The sequence below is a fragment of the Lynx canadensis genome, chromosome B2, assembly GCF_007474595.2.
Source record: "Lynx canadensis isolate LIC74 chromosome B2, mLynCan4.pri.v2, whole genome shotgun sequence".
Lineage (NCBI taxonomy): Eukaryota > Metazoa > Chordata > Mammalia > Carnivora > Felidae > Lynx > Lynx canadensis.
The window spans coordinates 36,741,147-36,763,746 of record NC_044307.1 but is presented as its reverse complement, the minus strand read 5'-3'; the positions used below and the strand labels follow the sequence as shown (position 1 = coordinate 36,763,746).

At 38.2% G+C, this 22,600-nt stretch overlaps 1 protein-coding gene and 1 pseudogene across 1 annotated transcript in view; one reads left to right on the top strand and one right to left on the bottom strand.

Moving 5' to 3' along the window:
- ZFAND3 (zinc finger AN1-type containing 3) overlaps positions 1 to 22,600 on the bottom strand; it is a 324,760-nt gene that overhangs the window by 205,262 nt on the left and 96,898 nt on the right. Inside the window, exon 2 of the mRNA XM_030315419.1 lies at positions 12,637 to 12,677. Coding sequence (XP_030171279.1) covers positions 12,637 to 12,677 — 41 coding nt within the window. The remainder of the gene's footprint in view (positions 1 to 12,636; positions 12,678 to 22,600) is intronic.
- On the top strand, positions 2,835 to 3,182 carry LOC115513896 (annotated as a pseudogene).

The following is a 22,600-nucleotide window of genomic DNA, read 5'->3' as shown; positions in this document are numbered from 1 at the left end:
TTAGGCCTAAAAGCTACCTTTCCGCTACTTATAGCACTGAGAATTTTTTCATTACAAATGCAACAATTATTTTTGACATAATTTCCATGACAACATATCTTCAACACACTGCTTCACTTATCATGACTAGCATAATAATTAATCATACAATTTAAGAATGCTCACTAGTGAAGGGCACCTGTGTGGCTCAGTTGGTTGAGAGCCCGACTTCGGCTCAGGTCATGATTTCACGGTTTGTGGGTTCGAGCCCCGCGTCAGGCTCTGTGCTGACAGCTCAGAGCCTGGAGCCTGCTTCTGATTCTGTGTCTCCCCCTCTCTCTGCCCCTCCCCTGCTCGTGCTCTGTCTCTCTCTCTCTCTCTCTCTCTCTCACAAAAATAAACATTAAAAACAATGTTTTAATAAAAAAGTAAAAAGAAAAGAATGCTCACTAGTGAGACAGCAAACGGCTATCCACCAAGAGGTCAGAGAGTGCTGCCAGAGTTCAGCTTTGCTAATCAGTGTAAGGACCTGCTGCCCTGTGTCTTGCTTTCATTTGAGACCAAGGAAGCTATACCACAGAGAATATGGTTTCTAACACAGAAATAGTCAACACATTCAAACAAGTTTTTAAAAATAGAGAAAACATAAGGTTGCAACTGTGATATAAAGAGAGTAACTGAAAAGAATATGTCCATTAACAGGGGACTAGATCAATTGGGGCATGGTATAATGAAGGCGACCTATAATTTATCAACCAACTGGGACACTTTGAAGAGTACAAAGGGGTATCATTAGTTTCACTGTCATAAACACTTTAAACTCTATTTCATGTAAATCAGGATACTGATTATAATAATATTATAACAGTTAAAATGAACTAGAGCAACATGTATCAACATGATTGGTTTTTAAAATCATTATTAAAAAATATAAGTTGTAGAATGACTAGTGCAACATACCACTAGCCATTTACACATTTTTAAAACAGAATCATATATTGTTTATAATAAATACTCATAATAAAAAGTATAAATACAAAAATAACAATAGTGATTCTCTGTGATGAAAAAAGGATGACTGAGGTAGAAGAAAAACTAAGTTTAAAATACAATATAAAACAAACAAAAAGGACAAAAAAATGTCAGTATTTGTTAGTTCTGGTTTGGGTTATGGATGTTTATTATATTATTTTCTAACTTCAGACTCTCACACCAGATACCCACCAATGGACACCTACTGGTTGGGAAAATTCAGTGAGCTAAATTGTCTCTTTTTAACCAGTGCATGACCTATGTGTTTGTTATACTTGAGAAATCTTTCTTTAAAAACTCAGTTTTTAAGAAATCAGAGCATTCAACAGTAAGTCAATTACAAAGACAGAACCACCCTATTCAAATGCTTCATTTTAAGAGCAGCAGCTGCATTTCTTCTGGGAAAGGTGATTTGAAAAATCAAGATATGACAAGCATACAAATTCTAGTATCTTGCCCCAACCCCACCATGCTATAGAATGACTCACTGGAGAGGGTAGCGATGGGTACAGAGTTCACCTAATTTCTAAAAGAAAACATGCATAACAAGAAGTGCTTAAATTTTTCAGATTTACTCTGTTCCTCTTACTGCAGATCCTCAAAATTCAGCTGTAACCTACAATTCTTCTTCCCTTCCAAAAGTGACTGGTATCAAGCCACTTATACTTTCAACTTCGAAAACAGAATGGAAGCAGAGAGGAGATTAGAGTGCAACTCCAAAAAGTAAGAATTGCAGGTTCATAAGGAAATGTTTTAATTTACTTGCCATGAAACAGCAATTTATTGCCCTGTTCTGGAAATAACCATGGAAAACAAGTCACTTTGAAGAGAAATGTTTGCATTTTGGCTTATCTACCCTTCCACCCTATACCTTGCACTGCTGTATCACTTAATTCAAATGCCAACCTTTAGATTCTCTTTGCTGCAACTACAGCCAATTTATTTTCCTCTCATTTCAGAAAGAAATTAACCACTTCCAGAATGTGTCAGACATAAGTAGAAATGTGCTTCACTTTTTAAAAATCTATATAATATTATTTACAATTAATAAAAGTCTGAATGTACAAACAAAATTAAAATTAAAATTCCCCCAATACGCCTACTCTGAGACTACCAAAATTAAACTTTTCGTGTACCTTCTTCCAGCTTTATCCCATGCAACCATAAAAATTATGTGTAGTTATGGGTATTTACCTAAAGAAAACTAAAATACTAATTCAAAAAGATATATGCAGCCCTATCTTTATTGCAGCATTATTTACAATACCCAAGATGTAGTAGCATCCTAAATGTCTGGCAATAGATGAATGGATAAGGAAGATATGGTACAAACACACAATGGAATATTACTCAGCCATAAAAAACAAAACAAAAACAAAAAAACAAAAAAACAAGATCTTGGAGCACCTGGGTGGCTCAGTCAGTTAAGCATCCAACCTCGGCTCAGGTCATGATCTCACGGTTCGTGGGTTCGAGCCCCGCATCCAGCTCTGTGCTGACAGCTCAGAGCCTGGAGCCTGCTTCAGATTCTGTGTCTCCTTCTCTCTTCCCCTCCCCCACTCATACTCTCTTTCTCTCTCAAAAATAAATCAACATTTAAAAAAAAAAAAGGAATAAGATCTTGCCATCTGTGAAACATGGGTAGATCTAGAAGGTTAAGTTGCTAAATGAAATAAGTAAGACAGTGGCAAGGGCCACCATTCTGACTGAGCAACCCTAGTGAAAGGAGCCAAAGAAGTAGCACAGGATGTCCCCATTTTCCCTCCCCCTTCCTTTCTCTGGTTGACTTCCCAAACCCTCTATACGCCAGTCCTGGTCCCACCATGTCCCAGAAATAAGAAGAGGAGAACCCTGCACAAGAGACTGGTGACGAGAAGCGGGACACACAGGAGAAAGGAGGTGTTCTCCCTGAGAGAGGAAAGGAGGCAAAGCTAAAGGCCAAATATCCCATAAGACAAAAGCCAGATGGCTCCAACTTCATGGAGAGACTCCAGAAAGGGCAAAAGTACTTTGACTCAGGAGACCACAACATGGCCAAAGACAAGAGGAAGAATAAGCAGTTGCCAAGTGCAGGACCAGACAAGAACCTGGTGACTGGTAATCATATTCCCACCCCACAGGATTTGCCCCAGAGAAAGTCCTCACTCATCACCAGCAAGCTTGTAGGGTAACCTCAGCTCCCCTTCTCTCTTCTTCCTCACCCACTGAACTTTTAATATATCATAGGCTGGAGTGGAATGAGTGCCTGGTTAGATCTCAACTTGCGAGCCAGAAATGACCCTAATTCCCATAGGAGCTGCTGAGAAGATGATGTGGGTTGAAAGGGGACTCTGAGTTCATTTCTTTGGTTAAATTGAGATTTTCACACCCTCACTGAGCCCAAGCAAGGGCCAGAAATGAGAGACTAGGATTGCATAATGCTGTAAATGCTCTTTTTTCTCTGTATGAGAACCTGGGAAGATGTGATTTCTCCTTTTGGAAGAGAATATCCCAAAACTGGTTAGGCTAAGCCTTGAGAATAATATGGTAGGTTTACATCTGGAGGCCAACCTGACAATGCTGGGAAAGGCAGACTGAATAATATCTGTTTTCTCTGCTTCTACATGTTTTGTTTTTGTTTTTTTTTCCTCTTAGGCTGCTATTGCTTCATATTTCCATTATGGCAGGTTTAGAGAATCCTCAAAAAGAAAAACTCATTTGCTTGCCTAAAACTACAATGCCCACCTAACCTCCCTTACTGAGTGTCTCTTACAGTTTTCCCTGCATCATTTACATGAAACGGGCACTTTCTTTCTCTTCTAGCATGTGCTTTTGAAAGTATCATGGGACAGTGGAAAGAGCACTAGGTGTAGAGTCAAGATATCTGGGTTCCAGTTGCACTGCATCTTTGCAAAACTGATGTGTAACCTGAGTAAAGTCATTTAACCTCTATGGGTTTCTATTTCCTCATTTGTAAAAGAGTTGAATATAGATAAGACTGATTCTAATTTCAAAATTGTATAACTGCCAGCTGAAAAAAAACAAACAAACCATGCCATTCATGGTAAAACTAAGTGAGGAAAGCCTATCGGTGAGCCTACAGATGGGAACCATCTGAAGACTAAATGGGGAGAGAAAAAGTTGAGACTTGGGGGCTATATATTGGAGCAAGAGGGCCTCATAAATATCATGGTTTTCAGCATCAAGGAAAAAGTTCTAAGAAGCTAGCTTCTAGAAGCATCTTGCCCTCGCCCACTTTCCTGGCCTTTACTGCTAAAAAGTTGCTCTGGCAGCCAACCTGTGGGCCTGAGGACACATGCTTAGTCACACACGTGTGGTGGAGTCCCACATTTCAGATGTAATCAGATGCCAGGTGTATTGTTAAGGAGATCAGAAGAAACAGGACACATTGAGCAAGACTCTGGGCTTTGGTATTATGGCAGGGCTGGAGCAGCAGGTCCCTAGGAGATGATTCACCTTGGAAGAAGGGGAGGGGGGTCAGGTGGTCCGGGAGAGAGAAAGGGAACATTGAGAAATCTCTGCCTTCCTAGAGCTCAGTAACTTGACTCCTTGACTCCTATGGGATGAGGAGAAGCAGCACTGTGAATTCATGAGCAAGTGCAAAAGAGGGGTGCAGGTGGCCAGCACCTTCATTCTATGTATCACTAGTCTGGCCTGAATCCTACTGCCAATTAGGATGGCAGGAGTGAGAACTAACCATTCAAGAGGGTAAGATTTGTAATCCTCTCTCGTCCTCTCACCTCACAAATTCAGATACATCAAACATTGGGCCCGATGAGAATGACCATGAACCTGTTGATACATGTGTGGGGTGACAGCGGGTGTGTATGCTTCTTCCTGACTGGTCATTCACTTTTCAAGCTATCAGATTGGATAGGAGAAAGCTGGTGAAGAAGGAATAGAGAGCAGGATCCCTGGATTCCCTGGGCCCCAGACTCCTTGACTGTCACTTGTATATAATTTTTGTGTTTCTTGCTCTGTTTCCTCATGCTGTCTTTCTTAGTATAAAGTCTGTGTGGGAAGGGGAAAATGCAAAACATCCGTGTATAGTTTCCTCCACTGTCCCAGCCATAAACATAAACATGTCATGTTATTATATAAATATATACATAATTTTGTGTGTTTTCTTCAAAAAAAATCATCAGTAAAAGACAAAACACTATGATTTCACTTATATGTGGAATCTAAAGAGCGAAACAAATGAACAAAAAAGCAGAAACAGAGCCATATATACAGACAACAAACTGGTGGTTGCCAGAAGGAAAAGCAGGGGTATGGACAAAATGAGTGAAGGAAAGTGGGAGGTATAGGCTTCCAGGTACAGAATAAGTTATGAAGGTGAAAAGTACAGCATAGGAAATACAGTCAGTGATACAGTAATAGTGTCGTATGGTGACAAATGGTAGCTACACTTGTGGTGAGCAGAGCTTAACATACAGACTTGCTGAATCACTGTGTTGCACACCTGAAACTAATGTAACATCGGTGTCAACTATACTTCAGTAAAAATAAATTATATGTAGTCTAATTAAAAACAGAATACTACATATACTGCTTTGTAGTCTTCTCAATCGGCATTTAATTAATGTCCCTGTTATTTTTGAAAGGGAAAACAAAAATCCCAAACTAATGGCATGTTAAGAGTATAAATTAGGTAACTCTATTATTCAATAGTAATTTTTGATTTAGGTAGAAAATTTGACAGCAACGAACAAGCCTGATAATTTCCAAATTGGATACAAAGTAAGCAACAATGAGGAAAATGAAATCCTGCTTGAATACTTAGGCTATTTCAATCACTTAAAGCCTCCCCAAAGTCCATTTTGAATTGAAAACAGTAACTATATGACAAAATCAAGAAATAATAAAAGTGAAAATGAAAGTACTGTACAGAACAGTTTTCTCCCAGCCGACAAAACCTGTAACAAAAATATATTAATTATAACAATATTTTCCCCAAAGTTAAGTATCATAAACTGGCGTCTAAGATTACTCATTTGAATAGGTACCTGAAAACTGACTCCCACGAAATAGAGTACGCACCTAGCTCCAGAGTCATATTAAACTATGCTTCTTAGGGGCACCTGGGTGGCTCAGTCGGATGAGCGTCCGACTTTGGCTCAGGTCATGATCTCACGGTTCGTGAGTTCGAGCCCCGCGTCGGGCTCTGTGCTGACAGCTCAGAGCCCGGAGCCTGCTTCGGATTCTGTGTCTCCCTCTCTCTCTGCCCCTCCCCTGTTCATGCTCTGTCTCTCTCTGTCTCAAAAATAAATAAATAAATAAACTATGCTTCTTATATGACAGGTATTATTTTATTCATTGCAATATTCTTTATCAGTATCGAGGCACAGTACACAAGTAATCATGAAACAAAAATAAACTTAGCTTAACTATCTTCCCACTAAGAAATACACGTATGTGAAAAGTCACACCGAAATGAATTTTCAAAAACTTAACTTCACCATTAGCTTATAATTTAAGAAATGTTTTATCTATAATTTTAATTCATCTTCAACTGACAAGACATCCCTTATGCGTTAGTTCTTCTATTCTTGTCCCTTTCTGTAAATTGACATAGTAATGCATTAAAACTATTCTTTTGGGTGGCTCAGTCAGTTAAGGTCCAACTCTTGGTTTCTGCTTGGGTCATGACCTCACAGTTCATGAGATGGAGCCCCACATCGGGCTCTGCACTGACTGTGTGGAGCCTCCATGGGATTCTCTGTCTCTTCCCCCCTCTCCCCCACTTGCACGCATGCACTCTCTCTCAAAATAAACTTTTTACAAAGTATTCTTTTTACTTTCTTATTATAGTTGACACACAATGTTACATTAGTTTCAGGTATAAGCCTCAGTGATTAGACAAGTTATACCTATACTCATCATAAATGTAGCTACAAACTGTCACCATACAATGCTATGGTAATATCACTGACTACATTCCCTATGCTGTACCTTTCATCCTTGTGACTTACTCATTACATACCTGGAAGCCTGTACCTCCCACTCCCCTTTATTCATTTTGCCTATATCCCTACCCTCTCCCCTCTGACAATCACCAATTTGTTCTCTGTATTTGAGTTTGTTTCTGCTTTTTATTAAAAGTATTACTTTTTGAGGGCGCCTGGGTGACTCGGTTGGTTAAGCATCCGACTTCAGCTCAGGTCATGATCTTACAGCTTGAGTCGAGCCCGACGTTTAGGCTCTGTGCTGACAGCTCAGAGCCTGGAGCCTGCTTTGGATTCTGTGTCTCCCTCTCTCTCTGTCCTTCCCCTGCTCACACTGTCACTCTCTGTCTCTCAAAAAAAATGTATAAATGTTAAAAAAAAAAATTGGGGGGGGGGGGGGCTCCTGGGTGGCTCAGTCAGTTGAGCCGACTTTGGCTCAGGTCATGATCTCATGGTTTGTGACTTCGAGCCCCGCGTCGGGCTCTGTGCTGACAGCTCAGAGCCTAGAGCCTGCTTCTGATGCTGTGTCTCCCTCTCTCTCTCTCTGCCCCTGCCCCACTCATGTTCTGTCTCTGTCTCAGAAATAAACATTAAAAAAAATTTTTTTTTAATTTTTTTAATAGAAAAATGTAAAAAAATTCTGCCTTCCCCACTTGTGGCCATCCTGCTTCTTTTCTCACCCATACTTTTATTTAGCAAAAACATTCTGTGAAAAGCATTGCTAATATGGTAATACAAGAGGTCTTTGTGAATGAGGTACCAAATGTCCCAAAATATCAAAGGCCAGTTAGTATCCAACTCACAAATTCATAAACTGGGTTTGCACTCAAACAGAAAATAAATGATACCATAACCAAAGGTCATTTTTACCTTTGTAAGAGGCACCCTTTAGGTGCTATGCTTGACTTTTCATATATATTTTAACCTAAGCAATCAGGTTAGTTCATGCTTACATACAGAAAATCATGTAATTCAAACTATTCAAGAGCTCACAGTAGACAAAGGTCACAAAAAAAAATCAACTGGTTAATGTTTTGCCTAAAGACAGAAAAGAAATATGTACTATTTTCCAAAGAAAATGGGATGTCAAATAATTCAATGACTTTCTAGTGGATTTCTGCAATTCAGTGATTTTTAAACCACAGTGGTTTTTAAATCATAACCCTGGTAATATATATTTACATCACAACCTATTACGCGCTATTTTCATTTACATATGTAACTCAAACAAAGGTTTCACAAAACAATACTTGCCTTTAATATTTGTGATGCACTGATTATTTCCTATTCTAGTCAATTTTTTTTAACGTTTATTTTTGAGACAGAGAGAGACAGAGCATGAACGGAGGAGGGTCAGAGAGAGGGAGACACAGAATCCGAAGCAGGCTCCAGGCTCTGAGCTGTCAGCACGGAGCCCGACGCGGGGCTCGAACTCACGGACCACGAGATCATGACCCGAGCCGAAGTCGGCCGCCCAACCGACTGAGCCACCCAGGCACCCTCTAGGCAATTTTTTAAATGCAGTCATGACCCACTGAATTGATTTCTCTAACCACAAATGAATCACAACACCAGTTTTGAAAAAGTGCATTAGTGGGGCGCCTGGGTGGCTCAGTCGGTTAAGCATCCGACTTCGGCTCAGGTCATGATCTTGCGGTTCGTGAGTTCAAGCCCCGCATCAGGCTCTGTGCTGACAGCTCAGAGCCTGGAGCCTGTTTCAGATTCTGTGTCTCCCTCTCTCTCTCTGACCCTCCCCCGTTCATGTTCTGTCTCTCTCTGTCTCAAAAATAAACGTTAAAAAAAAAAATTTTTTTTTTAAAAAAAAGAAAAAGAAAAAGTGCATTAGAAAGTATTGTTTCAACCAGTAAGTGTTTATTCACCATAACATAACTACAAATACCATATCATGAAATTTTGTGGCTATTACAGAAATTACATTTACCGATTTTTTTGGTAAAGTCAAACAACAATATAAAAATGTTTACTAAAAGGACAGTATGAAAGAATATTTTAGAATATTATCAAGGGGATAGAAAAGCCAAAATTAGACCAAAAAACATGCTCAATAGTTATATAAATTAAAAAGATCTGTGTGGCAAGATCAATTGATAACTTAAGTTCAAGGGTGCTTAAATACCACCCTTTTCAATAGTTTAGACATTCTTTCCATAACTTCAAATAAACTGAAAATCTGTTAAATAAATCTTTTTTTAGAGATAATACAAAAATAACTAACACACAACTGGAAGGATAATATATCAACTCCAAGGTGGGAGAATTCCTTATCCAAACTGCAGATGTCTCTGGTTTCTGCTCACAGAACAGTCTTAGTCTTAAAAGAGAGATATATTCACATTTTCAAACAAATATTCAAAATTGTGATTTGAAGAAAAAAAATAACACATAAAAGGGGGATTGACAATAAAGTAGGAAAACAACAAATACTTATGGGAATGGAAAAAATATACTATGATAAAATTAACTTCTCCTGTTTTTTTTTTTTAAGACTATAAATAATAACCTCAGGTAAAGAGAACCCAGAAGAGTGTTTCCAATCCACTGTACCTCAAATCATAACACTACAGTCAATCATTTCTTAGTGCCTTCCCAGAATATTTCCTTTAAATACCATAGTGATTCTGGCACAAGAAAATCTTGGGATGATAAGGGTCTTCAGGTCAAAGGCACTTTAAGGCTAACAAAGTAGCATACTGCACATTTTGGGGGCTGGGGGTGACTCCAAATGGCCTAAAAGGATTTCAGCCATGCCAAACCAGGAATCTAGATGTCAAAAAATAAAAATAAAAACCGTATCTTCCCATTTCAAAGAGACGAATTTTGGTTAAGCTGCAAGCTTGTTAAGAACAGCAAATCCAGCCAGCTTGGATATACATTTCTTATTCTAACAATATGGAGAAACACTATTATTTGCATATAATTTACCTGCAAAATTAACAATTCAATGGTTTTTTAGTAACTCTGACTTTGCATACACTCATGTTCTTTCCCTCAAACAGCTCAGGAGTCTTTTATATAAAAAAAAGGGGGGGGGGGGGGGGGGGGATCTGAAGCAGTAGTAGTTACTAGGGCAAGTGCTCACCATTTGGCAGAATATTTCAATGGAAGCAAACAGTCATCAAAGTGAGCTTTAAACCGGCACCCACAGTTCCTAACTTGGTAATCCATTTCAACAAGATTTTAAACATGTTTTTACTCACTTCAATTTTACGTAAACAAGTTCCAACAAACTCACTTACTTTTCCACCACATAGATTTATTTTGAAAAGCAAAATAAATGTGTCCCTAATGGGACACAACAGCTGTTTTTAAAGTAATTTTTCCATCTTTTAAAAGTACATTGTATACTTCATGGTATACTTTAAAAGAGTACTGAAAATCACAGTGGCTTTGACCAAAATAATCTTCTTGTTGTTCTATACATCTCATGCCTCTACACTCTACTTTCATTCAGGAATGAAATCCACAAATATATTGTAAAGTTCAGTGACTTTTTTCCTGTACTTCAAAAAGAACACCAAATGCTACTTCCGCAAGCAGTGTGTTACTAATCATTCCTTTCAAATGATGTCAAATGACACTGAAGACATTAAGAATATGGGGATACAGAAGGAAAAAGATTATTTTCTTTACGCACTTGAAAATACCCTTAATATTTTTAAAAGCAAAAATGACAAAGCTGTATAAAGAGTAAATGTACACAAATCACCAGAGAGACAATAAACAATTATAACCATAAAAAATAAAACTGTAACAAGTACAAAGAAATGCAAAGACCATAGGTGATAATTTCTAAAATTGTATATTCAGTTAGGGACAAGAGACAGTTCTTGATTTGACATGAGCCCTTTCTCCCAAAGCCACTCTTTACTGAATTGTAAGGGGAAGCTAGCAATATATGGAGACAGTCATCAATCTAATATACATTCTGTCTCATTGCTACTTTCATCTTTACCATAAAATTTAAACTCTCACCAATGAGGAAGTAGTTCTTCATATCTGCAATTGTAGACATGTAAGTAAAAAGAGCAGAATACATTCATTTAATGGCAGAGATACTATTAAAAGTTGGATAAAAACCAAACTTACCAATATTTTTTTTTCTTTTAAAGACCTAAAGTATTTGACAAATTCCAAACTTTTAACAGATATAAAGTACCTTCCCCAACCCTGGGCCCTGCAACTCCCTCCCACCAATCCCCTAGCTTAGGCATAAATGTAAACGACTAAAGCCTAAATAGCATAATGAATAGAAGGTGAAAACTGACAAAAATTCTCTCCTTGGCCAATCTCTAGCAGGCTCATCTGAGCCCTCTGCTCAACTAGAACTCAATCTCAGCTTATAAAAACTACAGACTCCACCCCCCGCCCCAAACATTAAAATATTTAAACAAACACTAACACAGTTTCTAATCAAGACCCCATCCCTAGGATGACCCCAGTCCCTCTTAAAGTGCCTGCCTAAGAAAGCTCAAGGCTGCCTAAAGAATTTAAGGTTTTATTAGCTGTAACACCTGACTACAGGCCTCTGAACATCCTATCTTAGACCATTTACTGAAAAGAGATTTTTACAACTGTAAATTCTTCCTCTGTCCCTTTGAGATGCGTATGCGTCTCCTACATCTCAGGAATCCCTGTCAAGGACATGAAAAACATTTCTTTAAAATGTAAACATTAGAAAGGATAGGGCCTCAGTCTCTCAATCTCAGTAGGAGGGCAGGATCCTAACTTCCAGACAGTCTGCTAATAGATACAACCAACCTAGTCATCATTTACACCGACAAACCCTTTGTGATTTTTCACTTCCTGGACTACTAAGCCAAGTGAGCAACCCCTCCTTATTCCCTCATTCTCCATTTAAAATGCCAGTCACTTCAGCATGAATAAAAGTTGTGTTCAAACTGAACTCTTCCCTATTGCTATATATTACTGTTCAAAGTCTGTCCTTAGCACTTTAACTAGCGTCCAGCTTTATCTACGACAGAATGAGTAGAAAAGGAAAGTTAAACATCTCTCAGTTAGTAAAGACTCAGGTATTTTATTAAGATCATCAGATATGAAATTTTTTTTAAAAATGAAGGTTTAAGTTCATGAAGGAGTCATAATTTAAGGAGTCAACCAAATAGCATTTGGGGGCTGGAAAAGGACCTTGGCAAACATCAAGTCCCAAGCCCTTCATGTTAAAAATGACAACTCTAAGGTCTAAAGAGATTAAGTGATTTACCCAAAGTGATTTCAATAAGGGACGGGATTAGAAAGGGCTAATTCGGCATGATTTTCTTCCTGACTCCAACATGAAAATATCCTTTCTCTTATATGCTCACGGGCAAAAGCAGAATTTCAAGTCAAGATCAGAGATGAACGTGTATTACCCTACAACAACACAAAATTTTACAGTTCCACTATACATCAACAACTGTAAACTATGGAAAGCTTGGTGCAAGTACACAGATGATTTCATTTCACTCAGGGAAGGCTATTTTAATAATCCTAACAAATATATGAAGCATCTTGGTAAGCAGAATCTGCTTTCACACACCAGCAAAGAAAACAAAACCCCATGCATAAACACAAAAGGAGGCCAAATAATTTAGATCATCTTAAAAACAATCAAAAAAGAAAAATAAAAATAAATTAAAAACCTTTTTTCTGCACTTACCAGCAAAGCATTTGGAACAGAGGTTCATAGTCTTGCTGGACCTGGGGCAAAAAAAAAAGAAAGAAAAGAAAGAAGAGCTAAAAATTCAGTATTACTCTAATGAAAACATAAAGATGTTTGAAATGTAAGCAAGAATCCCCTGGCCAGGCAACTGAACTAATAAACTAATAAACTAATAAACTAACCAACCACCCTCTCCCACAAGGAGACAAAACAAACAAAAGAACAAAAACAAAATATGATACTTTATTATCAGTGAGTTAACCAATGCTTTGTTTTTTGTGATTAGCAAAACTCAGAAATTAAGTAGCAGCAAGTTCAGAATTACTCTAACATGCCCTGATGACGACACAGGAGTCAATTTGTCCCACAAGATTACCACTTTCCATCTGTTCACACTGGAACATATACCACAAAATTATCACTACAGACAACGAAACTTTTGTCTCTAAAGGAGTAAAACTTTCTCCCCAGATATATACTTATTTATCTCCATAACATTACTTAAATTTTTATGTCCTCTTCTTTCTTTTCATTCTCGTCCTATTTCAGATCCTGGTCACATTATGACCCTGTAGTTTAAAATTCTTTCTTCAGATGTTACCAATCAAATTATTTTTCATGTCCTTTCATCTGTTAATAATGGCTACAACTCACTGAACACTAACTCTGATGGACACTAAACACATTATCTTATTAATAAACCCAATATCTGTGAGATAGGTATTACCATATTGCTTGCTTCTAAAAATGCACTTTAAAAAAATCACATTAAAATGTCTAGAATCAGGAAACATCATATGATTGGCTATAGATGATGACTAAATTAATGAAATATTCCTACCACCTCCTCCACGGTGTTATTAAATTGAGGGATCTTAGGAAATCAAGGACAGTCTCATCTCCATTTGACCAGCTAGCATTTGCCCAAGGTCACAGAATTAGGAAACGGCAGAGAAAATAAATGACCTTGGGCCTGAGCCAATGCCAAAGGCCATCCTTTGTTCACAGCATAACACAGCACCTGGTACCACACAGCATCCCAGGCACAACAGGGCGGGCAATCAATAACTTGTCTATGAAGTTCTTCTCATCGCTGTTTCCCTTCCTGATTCTCTCCCAAGTGCACTCATTCCTACAGCCATCTTCCAAAAACCTCCTACAATACTCTCTGTTGGATATAAGCTGACCTATTTACAGCCTCATTCCCCAGCAACACCCCTCCCAAAATCTTAGTCTTTGCCCAGAGCTGCTCCTACACAGAATAAGCCAACTTTCTTCTGCCCTTCCTAGTAAAGTTTATAATTAATGAAAGCCTCCCTCAGGAAGTATTCCCTGATGGCTATGAAGGTTTCCCTCTATACTGGAACCCAAGACCTAAGGGTAAGCAACCGTCACAGGGTGACAAAATTGGGGTGGGGGTGGGGGAGTCATTGCTTCTATTTCCCAAAAGAGATGCTACGTCAACTGGAGGATCTTTCTTTAGAATTCTGCTTAATATAAAGACATCAAAGGCAGTAAGGAAATCTTAACTATCACTAAATGAATAAAAATGAACAAAGAGATGAAAAGATGTTATTAAGAGTGGAATCTAACATTTATTATGTTACCTACATGTGGTAAGCATACCAGATGCCTTCAACCCACTTTACCAAACGAGGAAAGGGAGCCTTCCAGAGGGTATATAACTTGCCAAAGGTTACAGAACAAGTGGATGACCCTGGTCTGCCTAACTGCAAAGCCTGTGTTCTTTTCACCCAAATTAAGGCCTCTGCCCCCAATACAGAAGCAGAAGAGTACAAATAATTCCCAAGTCAGCACTCTGGTTGTTTGGGAAAATGGTCCCATGAGTAAAGACTGAATGTATGGTAATCGAGTCAGCTCCCTGAGAAAGCAGAACCTTCCAACAGGATAAAGCCCAATCCCTGACTTCCCCTCCAAATGTACATACACATGTATGTGCAGGGAAGCAACCTTGACTGACAGTTATTTCAGTTCCAACTGAAAGAGAACTGAGGATGAAAGAATATCTTTGTTACCAGAAATTCCCCCCAGGAAAGCAGGGCTCTTCCAGATATGGTCACTATCTTTGTCCATGCAGCAGCACTGAAAGCAAGAGGTAATTTGTTTATCACTTCTGCTGCCCCCCACATCCAGCAGGTATCATGGAACGCCTGCAAAGAACCACTGAGGGCAGCTCGGCACCAAGTGTGCAGTGTTACCATTTGTGTTTCACAAAACTGGTTAAGGAAAAAAACGGCAAAATAGCATTTTTCTCTGCATCCCCTATTCTTTTCAGAGAATTTATTTAAAATACCCACCATACCTAAATTTTACTTAAATGACATTCATCCCACTTTCTGAATAGGAATTTTCCAGCAACATGCTTATCAATGAGGTTGTGAAAGACATAATACAGCCACTGATATTATTAATCAAAACGGAGATGCCTGAAATCTAAAATAAGCCAACCTTTGGCTATAGAAATAATGGCCACTGGTAATGCCAACTTGGATCACACAGGTCAGCAAAACAGAACTTGAAAGAACTGGCAGAGGCTTCTGAGAACTTTTCTCCTTTCTCATGTTCGACATGTGAAACTTGAAGCTAACCATAGGCCTACGACTACCGACTGCCCATGGAAAAGCAGTGTGATCAACTTGCAGTCTTGGGACAGACAACAGAGTTCTCTATGTGATAGCAAACATGAAAGGTAAACAGGATTCTCTTATGTCCCACTGCTCCAAAGAAACAGCTCTTATTGAGATCTCCAAAGGCTACCACGTTTCTAAAACCAAGGATTAGTGGCTTGAATAATGGCCATCCAAAGATAACAAATCCTAATCCCTAGAATTTATTTTATCTGGAAAAAAGGTCTTTGCAGACAACTTAAAGATTTTGAGTTTACCCTGTATTATTCAGGTGGGCCCTAAATGATATAACAAGCATTTCTGAGAAAGGGTAAAGGAGTCTGGAGAGACACACAGAGGAGAAAATGATATAAAGATGAGGTAGAGCTGTAGGAACGTGGCCACAAACCCAGGAATACTGGGACTGCTAACAGAAGCTGGAAAAGGGAAGGAATGGATTCTTCCCTAGGGCCCCACAGCGAGAAGGCAGCTCTGCCAGATTTTGGACTTCCAGCTTCCAGAACTTTAAGAGAATAAATCTCTATTGTTGTTTTTTAAGTTTATTTATTGTTTGACAGATAGAGTGGGGGAAGAGCAAAGAGAGAGGAGAGAGAGAATCTCAAGCAGGCTCAGTGCCGTCAGTAGCAAGAAGCCCAACACCAGGCTCAAACTCACAACCTCAAGATCATGACCTGAGCCAAAATCGAGTCTCAGATGCTTAACCGAGAGAGCCACCCAGGTTCCCCTAAGTCTCTGTTGTTTTAAGTCATCCAATTTGTGTTAATTTGTTATGGCAGTCTCACAAAACAAATACACAGTTAGGTCTCTGATCATCTCAATGCCTCCCACTCAACAGCATTCATCCAGATCCATCCCTCTTGAAACTCTCTTTACTTTTGCCTTCTTGTTGCTTGGATCCTAGATCAAATTTACCCGCCCCCCCCAAACCTAGTTTTCCTCACCTAACTGCTCTCTTTTAGCCACCTTTGCTGGCTCCTCCTCCAATGTCAAGACCTTTACCTGGAGGTCCCAGGACTCAGTCCCTGTTACCTCCACTTCTCCCATGGCTTTAAATATTGTATCTAAACAATAGACTCACAAATAAATGTTCGCACTCATCCCAAACCTCTTCACCTTGCTCCAAACTCATGTATTAAAATGCCTATTTGATATCTCAAAATGCAGCTCAGAGTCAACATTTCAAACTAGAACTTTCAATACTCCCAAACTTGCCTGATGCATTTTATCCACTTTTATGAATAACAACACCTTCTTTCCAGTTGCTCAAGTCAAAATTCTAGAAACCAACTTTGATTTCCGTCTTTCCTGTAGTCTCTCATACACAGTACTCAGCAAGATCCACTGGGTCTATTTCCAAACAGACCTCAAACTTATCTACCCTCTCCTTTGTCAATGCTTCCACTCTGGCAACCATTACCTCATACCTGGGTCATTGTAAATGACTTTTTAGTGGTCTCTCCATTCCCACTCTTGATTTCTTAAAATGATTTTGCAATGAGTAATCTTTTAAAAGCAAATTAAATCATGCTATTTCTTGCTTAATGCCATCCAACAATTTCCTACTGCATTTAATACAAAATTCAAACATCTTACCAAAACCATTTAGTTCCCTCATGGTCTTGCTCTGCCTACCTCCCCTCTTTATTTCTCACCATTTTGCAACCCTCACTTACCACATTCCAACCACACTGGCCTTTTTTCCTGTTCCTAGAATGTGCTGTAGAGCTCTTGCCCATGCTGTTTCTTCTACCCTCAAATCACAGTAAGACTAGCTCTTTCTTGTCACTCAGGTCCTGGTTCAAACCTCCTCAGGCTTCACCTGACCACCAATTTAAATCAGTCCCTCTTCCTGTTTTCTTTTAACAAATGACCCTCTTGGTCACTCCTGCCTAGTACTTAATAGGTACCCAATATTTGTTAAATGAAGAAATGAATCCCCCTTCCTGAAGGCATGACACATGAAACCCTAAGTAGATTTAAAAAATGTATTTTGTAAAGGTCATTCAACACTATCTAGAAGAAAGGGCACCCACAATTCCTGTAGCTGTCTGCCTGTCATTTCTCAGGAGCTCTGTCATACTGTATTACCTACAACTGGGAGATAATGCCACCCTATGTACCTGGCCATGATTTGTCACTCAGGAGATAACAGGTGGCAGACACTTTCAGAAGTTTCTTTCCAATGAAATGGAGTTGGAAAGAAACCAGCTTAAATTTTTCTCTCCTTTCAATAAATGTTTAATATTTTCTAGTTTTGAAAATACATGACCCTTGTACAGAGTTTAGAAAAAGAACATAAAGATTTAAGTGAAAATTAAAGATCAATGATAATCCAATCCCCCAAAATGAGAATTGTTAACATTATGAAATAACTCCTTCTTATCCTATGGGTATACATAATTAAGAACAGTGTTGGTAAAATTGTATGGTACGTTCATAGGCGTGCATTTTATTAGGTGTCATAACACATACACGTTACATATTCTCTTTTGCATAGATCACATATTTTACTTTTAAAAGTGTTAAAAAAATATGTAAATTTCATTTACATTTTGTATTTACGTTTACTATTTCCCTGTCATTACGTATTCTTGAAAAACATGCTTGTTGGGGGTGCCTGGAGGGGTGGCTCAGTTAGCTGGGCATCCAACTTCAGCTCTGGTCATGATCTCCCAGTTCGTGGGTTCCAGCCCCATGTCGGGCTCTGTGCTGACAGCTCAAAGCCTAGAGCCTGCTTCAGATTCTGTCTCTCTCCCTCTCTCTCTCTAACCCTCTCCTACTCACGCTCTCTCACTCACTCTCAAAAATAAATATTAAATATTAAAAAAAAAACAAACACCATGTTTGTTGCTCTTTAATAGTCCAGTACATACTAATCCTATAATTTATTTAGTCATTCACTTAGTTTTTGGATGTTCAGTCTTTGCCCAGGTTTTTTGTTATAAATATTCCTATAATGAGCATTTGGGGATATAAATCTTTGGTCATAAATCTTTCATTAAAATTGATTCTGAGGAGAATTTCTAGATGAAAAAGTATGGTTTTAGTAAGTATTGCCAAATTCCTTACCAGGTAAGTTCTACCAATTTACACTGTCCTCAAAAGGATCTGAAAGTACTTTTTTCAATACAGTTTCACCAGCATTAAGTATTATTACTTTAAAATCTTTGCTTGATGGGAGAAATGGTTATCTTAATCTGTTTTCTCCCAAAATAAAAAATTTTCCAATTTTGAAGGGTATCAATTTCTTAATGAAGAATCAATTAACTTCTAATTAATTCATCATGGGGAATTAAAACAACACTACTAATTTTTGAAAATCCTAGAAACATTTTGTATTTTCTTGATCTCCATATAACACTATTGTATATCCCTACCCAGGAAACATATACATGCCAGGTCCTCCCCCACTAAATATTTTAATATAAATGCGGAGGGGTGCCCGGGTGGCTCAGTCGGTTAAGCAGCCAACTCTTGGTTTTGGTTCAGGTCATGATCTCACAGTTTTGTGAGTTCAAGCCCCGAGTCGGGGTCTGCACTGACAGCATGGAGCCTGGTTGGGACTCTCTCCCTCTCCCTCCCTTTCTGCCCCTCCCACCTGCACAGTCTCTCCCTCCCTCCCTCCCTCTCTCTCTCTCTGTCTCCCTCTCCTTCTCCCTCTCTCTCAAAATAAATAAACTTTAAAAAATTTGTTTTAATGTGGAAATAAAAAACACTGTAACCATATCAATGTTCCTTCAACAATAATACTATTTTTGGTCCAACAATGAGGAAGAAACTGAGGCACAAAAAAAATAAATAAATAAAAAGAGTCAAAAAGAAAACAACAGTACCAGCATGGAAACATACCAAAGCCCTTCCTTCCAATCTTAAGGTCCCTAAATTTCTCTAGGTTAGACATGGATCAATAAAACTACAAAAATTTAGACTACAAAGTGATTTCCTTTTTTTTTTTTTTTAAAGTAATCTCTACACTGAACCTGGGGCTAAAACTCACCACCCTGAGATCAAGAGTCAAACACTCTTCTGACTGAGCCAGCTGGGCACCCCAATGCGGTTTCCTTCTTAAAGAAGAGAACTGATCTGTAAAAAGCAATTAGTCACATTTCCTAGTTTAACCTTCTTTAATAATCTATAAGAAAGAGAGGAGGGAGGAGAGGTTGGGGAACAAGGAAGGGAGAGGGAGGTGAAAGAAGAGAAGGAAAAATCAAATCACAAAGCCTTCTCCACTCTAAAAATCTTTCCAGTTGCCTAGAAGTAAGATTAGATGATTAAAGGCCAGTAACAATTTGTGTGCCAACTCGTACACTTACAGCCAGAAAGTCTAACTTCCTACAACAGCTAGGAAGCAAGAAACAGCTCTACTAAATCATCACTCTTTGCTCATCCCGGGCAAACAAGAAAAAGGACAGTTCAAACAGATGACATTCTAGCTGGCAATGACAAAGGAGGCTTTCAACAGTGCATCCAGCCTGTCTCAACTGTTACACATCACTCTAAATCATTCAGACAATGTCTGCAAAGTTTTCTTTTTAAGGGAATATTACAAAGAAAAAGATGGGGTGGTTAATAAGGAGGATCATTTCTAGAATGTAGCAATATGGGTCATACTACTTTAAAAGATAATTTCAATTTAACAACTTAGATTCCAGTTGGGGTACTGTAATGAACAGTATCTTAACATTTTATACCCAAATTCAAGGAAAGCAAGGACACAGCATACACCTCTGGTTTTATGTGTTTTAAGTCCCTACACTAAAAAGACATATAAATGTAAAACAAGTCACCTGATCATCTGTGACCCTGTATACATTACTGAGAGCTTAGTCCAGCACTAGCTAACAAAACAAGATGAGCCACGTCCATCAATAAACTAGTAAAAAGAAAGACAAAAATTAAAACGTAACAGCTCTCACAGGAAAGGAGGAAAAACAATGAACTAAATAAAAATGCCAAATAATTTTTCCACATAAGAGAAGCTAATGACATTATCAACTCTAACACAAAATGGTATACAGTGGCTGCAGCTGTCTTACCATATATGCCCAAATATAAGGAAAGGATTTCTTCCCCTAAAATTATCCATAAACACACACACACACACACACACACACACACACACACACACACACACACCTGTTTTACAATTAAGTCTTTACTTCTGAGGCTGGTACCAGTAATCTTATACTAAATGCCAACGGGGGAGAAAGAAGAGCTTCCAAAAAACCTAAAAGTGAAAAACCCAGGGAAAGGGCATGGGGAGGTTTCAAAAGAGGAAGACCATATCAATAGAATTAAATGCCCAGGGGCATTTATCCAGTCAGAGTCTGTGAAAAGGGTGAGGCCTTAAAGTTCTCAAGTTTTAAGGGGAGTAAAATGCATGCATGTTTTAAATACAGACTTCATACTATTTTCTGGAGTATGATCTCATAATTACAAGTAGTCGGTCCCACTGAAAAAGGTTTTTGAAGATGACTTAAAAAGCAACACAATAAAAGCCTTGGAATGTTAGGAAGATTACAAATAACATTAAAATGATGGCAATTCTCCTAGTGTTATATGAATGGATTCTTGTGGCTTCAGATAAAATTTCCAGTAAGAGCAACATTTACAAATTTTTACAGTGTTCTACCTCAAATAACTTGTAAGGAAGTGAATAACTGAAAAACTGTGCTCAATAACTTTAAATGTGGTTTTAGTAAACATTGAAGACACTGATGTCTGTGAAGATGCAGAAAGTTCAAATAGATTGGTTTCATAAAGAGAGTGTGGAAAACCTAGTTGTTTTTTTTTTAATGTTCGTTTATTTTGAGAAAAAGCAAACAAGCAGAGGAGGTGCCGAGAGAGTGGGAGTGAGTGAGAAAGAGAGAGGGGGTCCCAAGCAGGCTCTGTACTGTCAGCACAGAGCCCACTTCAAGTCCTCTGTTCAGCTCTCTCCCCCTCCCCTACTTGCTCTCTCTCAAAAACAAAATTTAAATAAGTAAAACATTTAAAATTTACATTGGGAACATACACAAATGCATACAATTTTATATAACCTGTGATCTTAAATAAGCATGTGAAGTCATCATAGTGATAAAATAGAGAATATAAATCTCTTTGTTATTTTCTTTACAACTGCATACAAATCTACAATTATCTCAAAATAAAAAGTTAAATTAGAGTCTTAATACATATATGTGCAATTAGCACTTTAACTAGACATTTAATTACTTCACCTATACCCTTAAAGGTTTCTATATTCAAGTTGACCAAAACACTTCTTTCTCTTATTGAGAAAATGTAAGACTGCCTTATATCTGGGTCTCTTCATCTGCAAATATATGGTATTTCAGGAAATTCAAACTCTATGTTAGAATAAAACTAACGTTCAGCAGAATTCATTTTTGTAAAGGTAGAGAAAAAAAGATTAAGTTAACTGCTGTCCAGCTACCTAAAAAAATTTTATACACAACTTTTTTTTTAATGAAGTATTTTTTATTTTTGAGAGAGCACAAGCAGGAGAGGGGCAGAGAGAGAAGGGAAGAGAGGATCTAAAGCAGGTCTGCACTAACAGCAGAGAGCCCAGTGCAGGGTTCAAAGTCACAAACCGCAAGATTATGACCTGAGCCAAAGCCAAACACTAAACCGACTGAGCCAACCAGGTGCCCCAATATACACATTGATTATTAAATTTCTCAAACTATTCCCATCCAGTTTGCAAAAAAGTTTCTTAGAATTCTATAGTAATGAAAGGTACTTTCCGGAGTGATAAAAATATTCTTTACCTGGGTGACGATTACACATATACATAGTACACACTGATCAAAATTCATTACATCATACATTTAAGATTTTGTATTTTACTACATATAAATTATAGCTCAATAAAATATTATAGCTATAAAAAAATTTTTTTAACTCAACACCTCATTAGGCACTACTACTGTTACATTACAAAAGACGTTCTTCATGTTGCCATGAAAACAGTGAGGTTTTTTTCCCCCAACCATTTGGTATAGGAGCAAAAATCTGAGAAACTGAGAAAAAAAAAAAAACAGAGAGACACGCTGAGGTATTCCCTGCCTTATTTTTCTCCTGGCTAGCCATGCTGCTGCTCCCAACAGGTAGGGGAAAGGGACACTACATTTATGGAGGTCAGAGTGTTTTGCCCTGAATAGTGAGCAACATAATTAAATGGCAATGAAACTTCTGCAATGGGTTAATAATTAAACTAAAGAACCACTTCTTCCAAGGCAAAATAAGGGCTTTGCATTTTCCTTCATCTTTGCAACTATCATTACATAAAAACTACTGAAGAATTATATATGTAC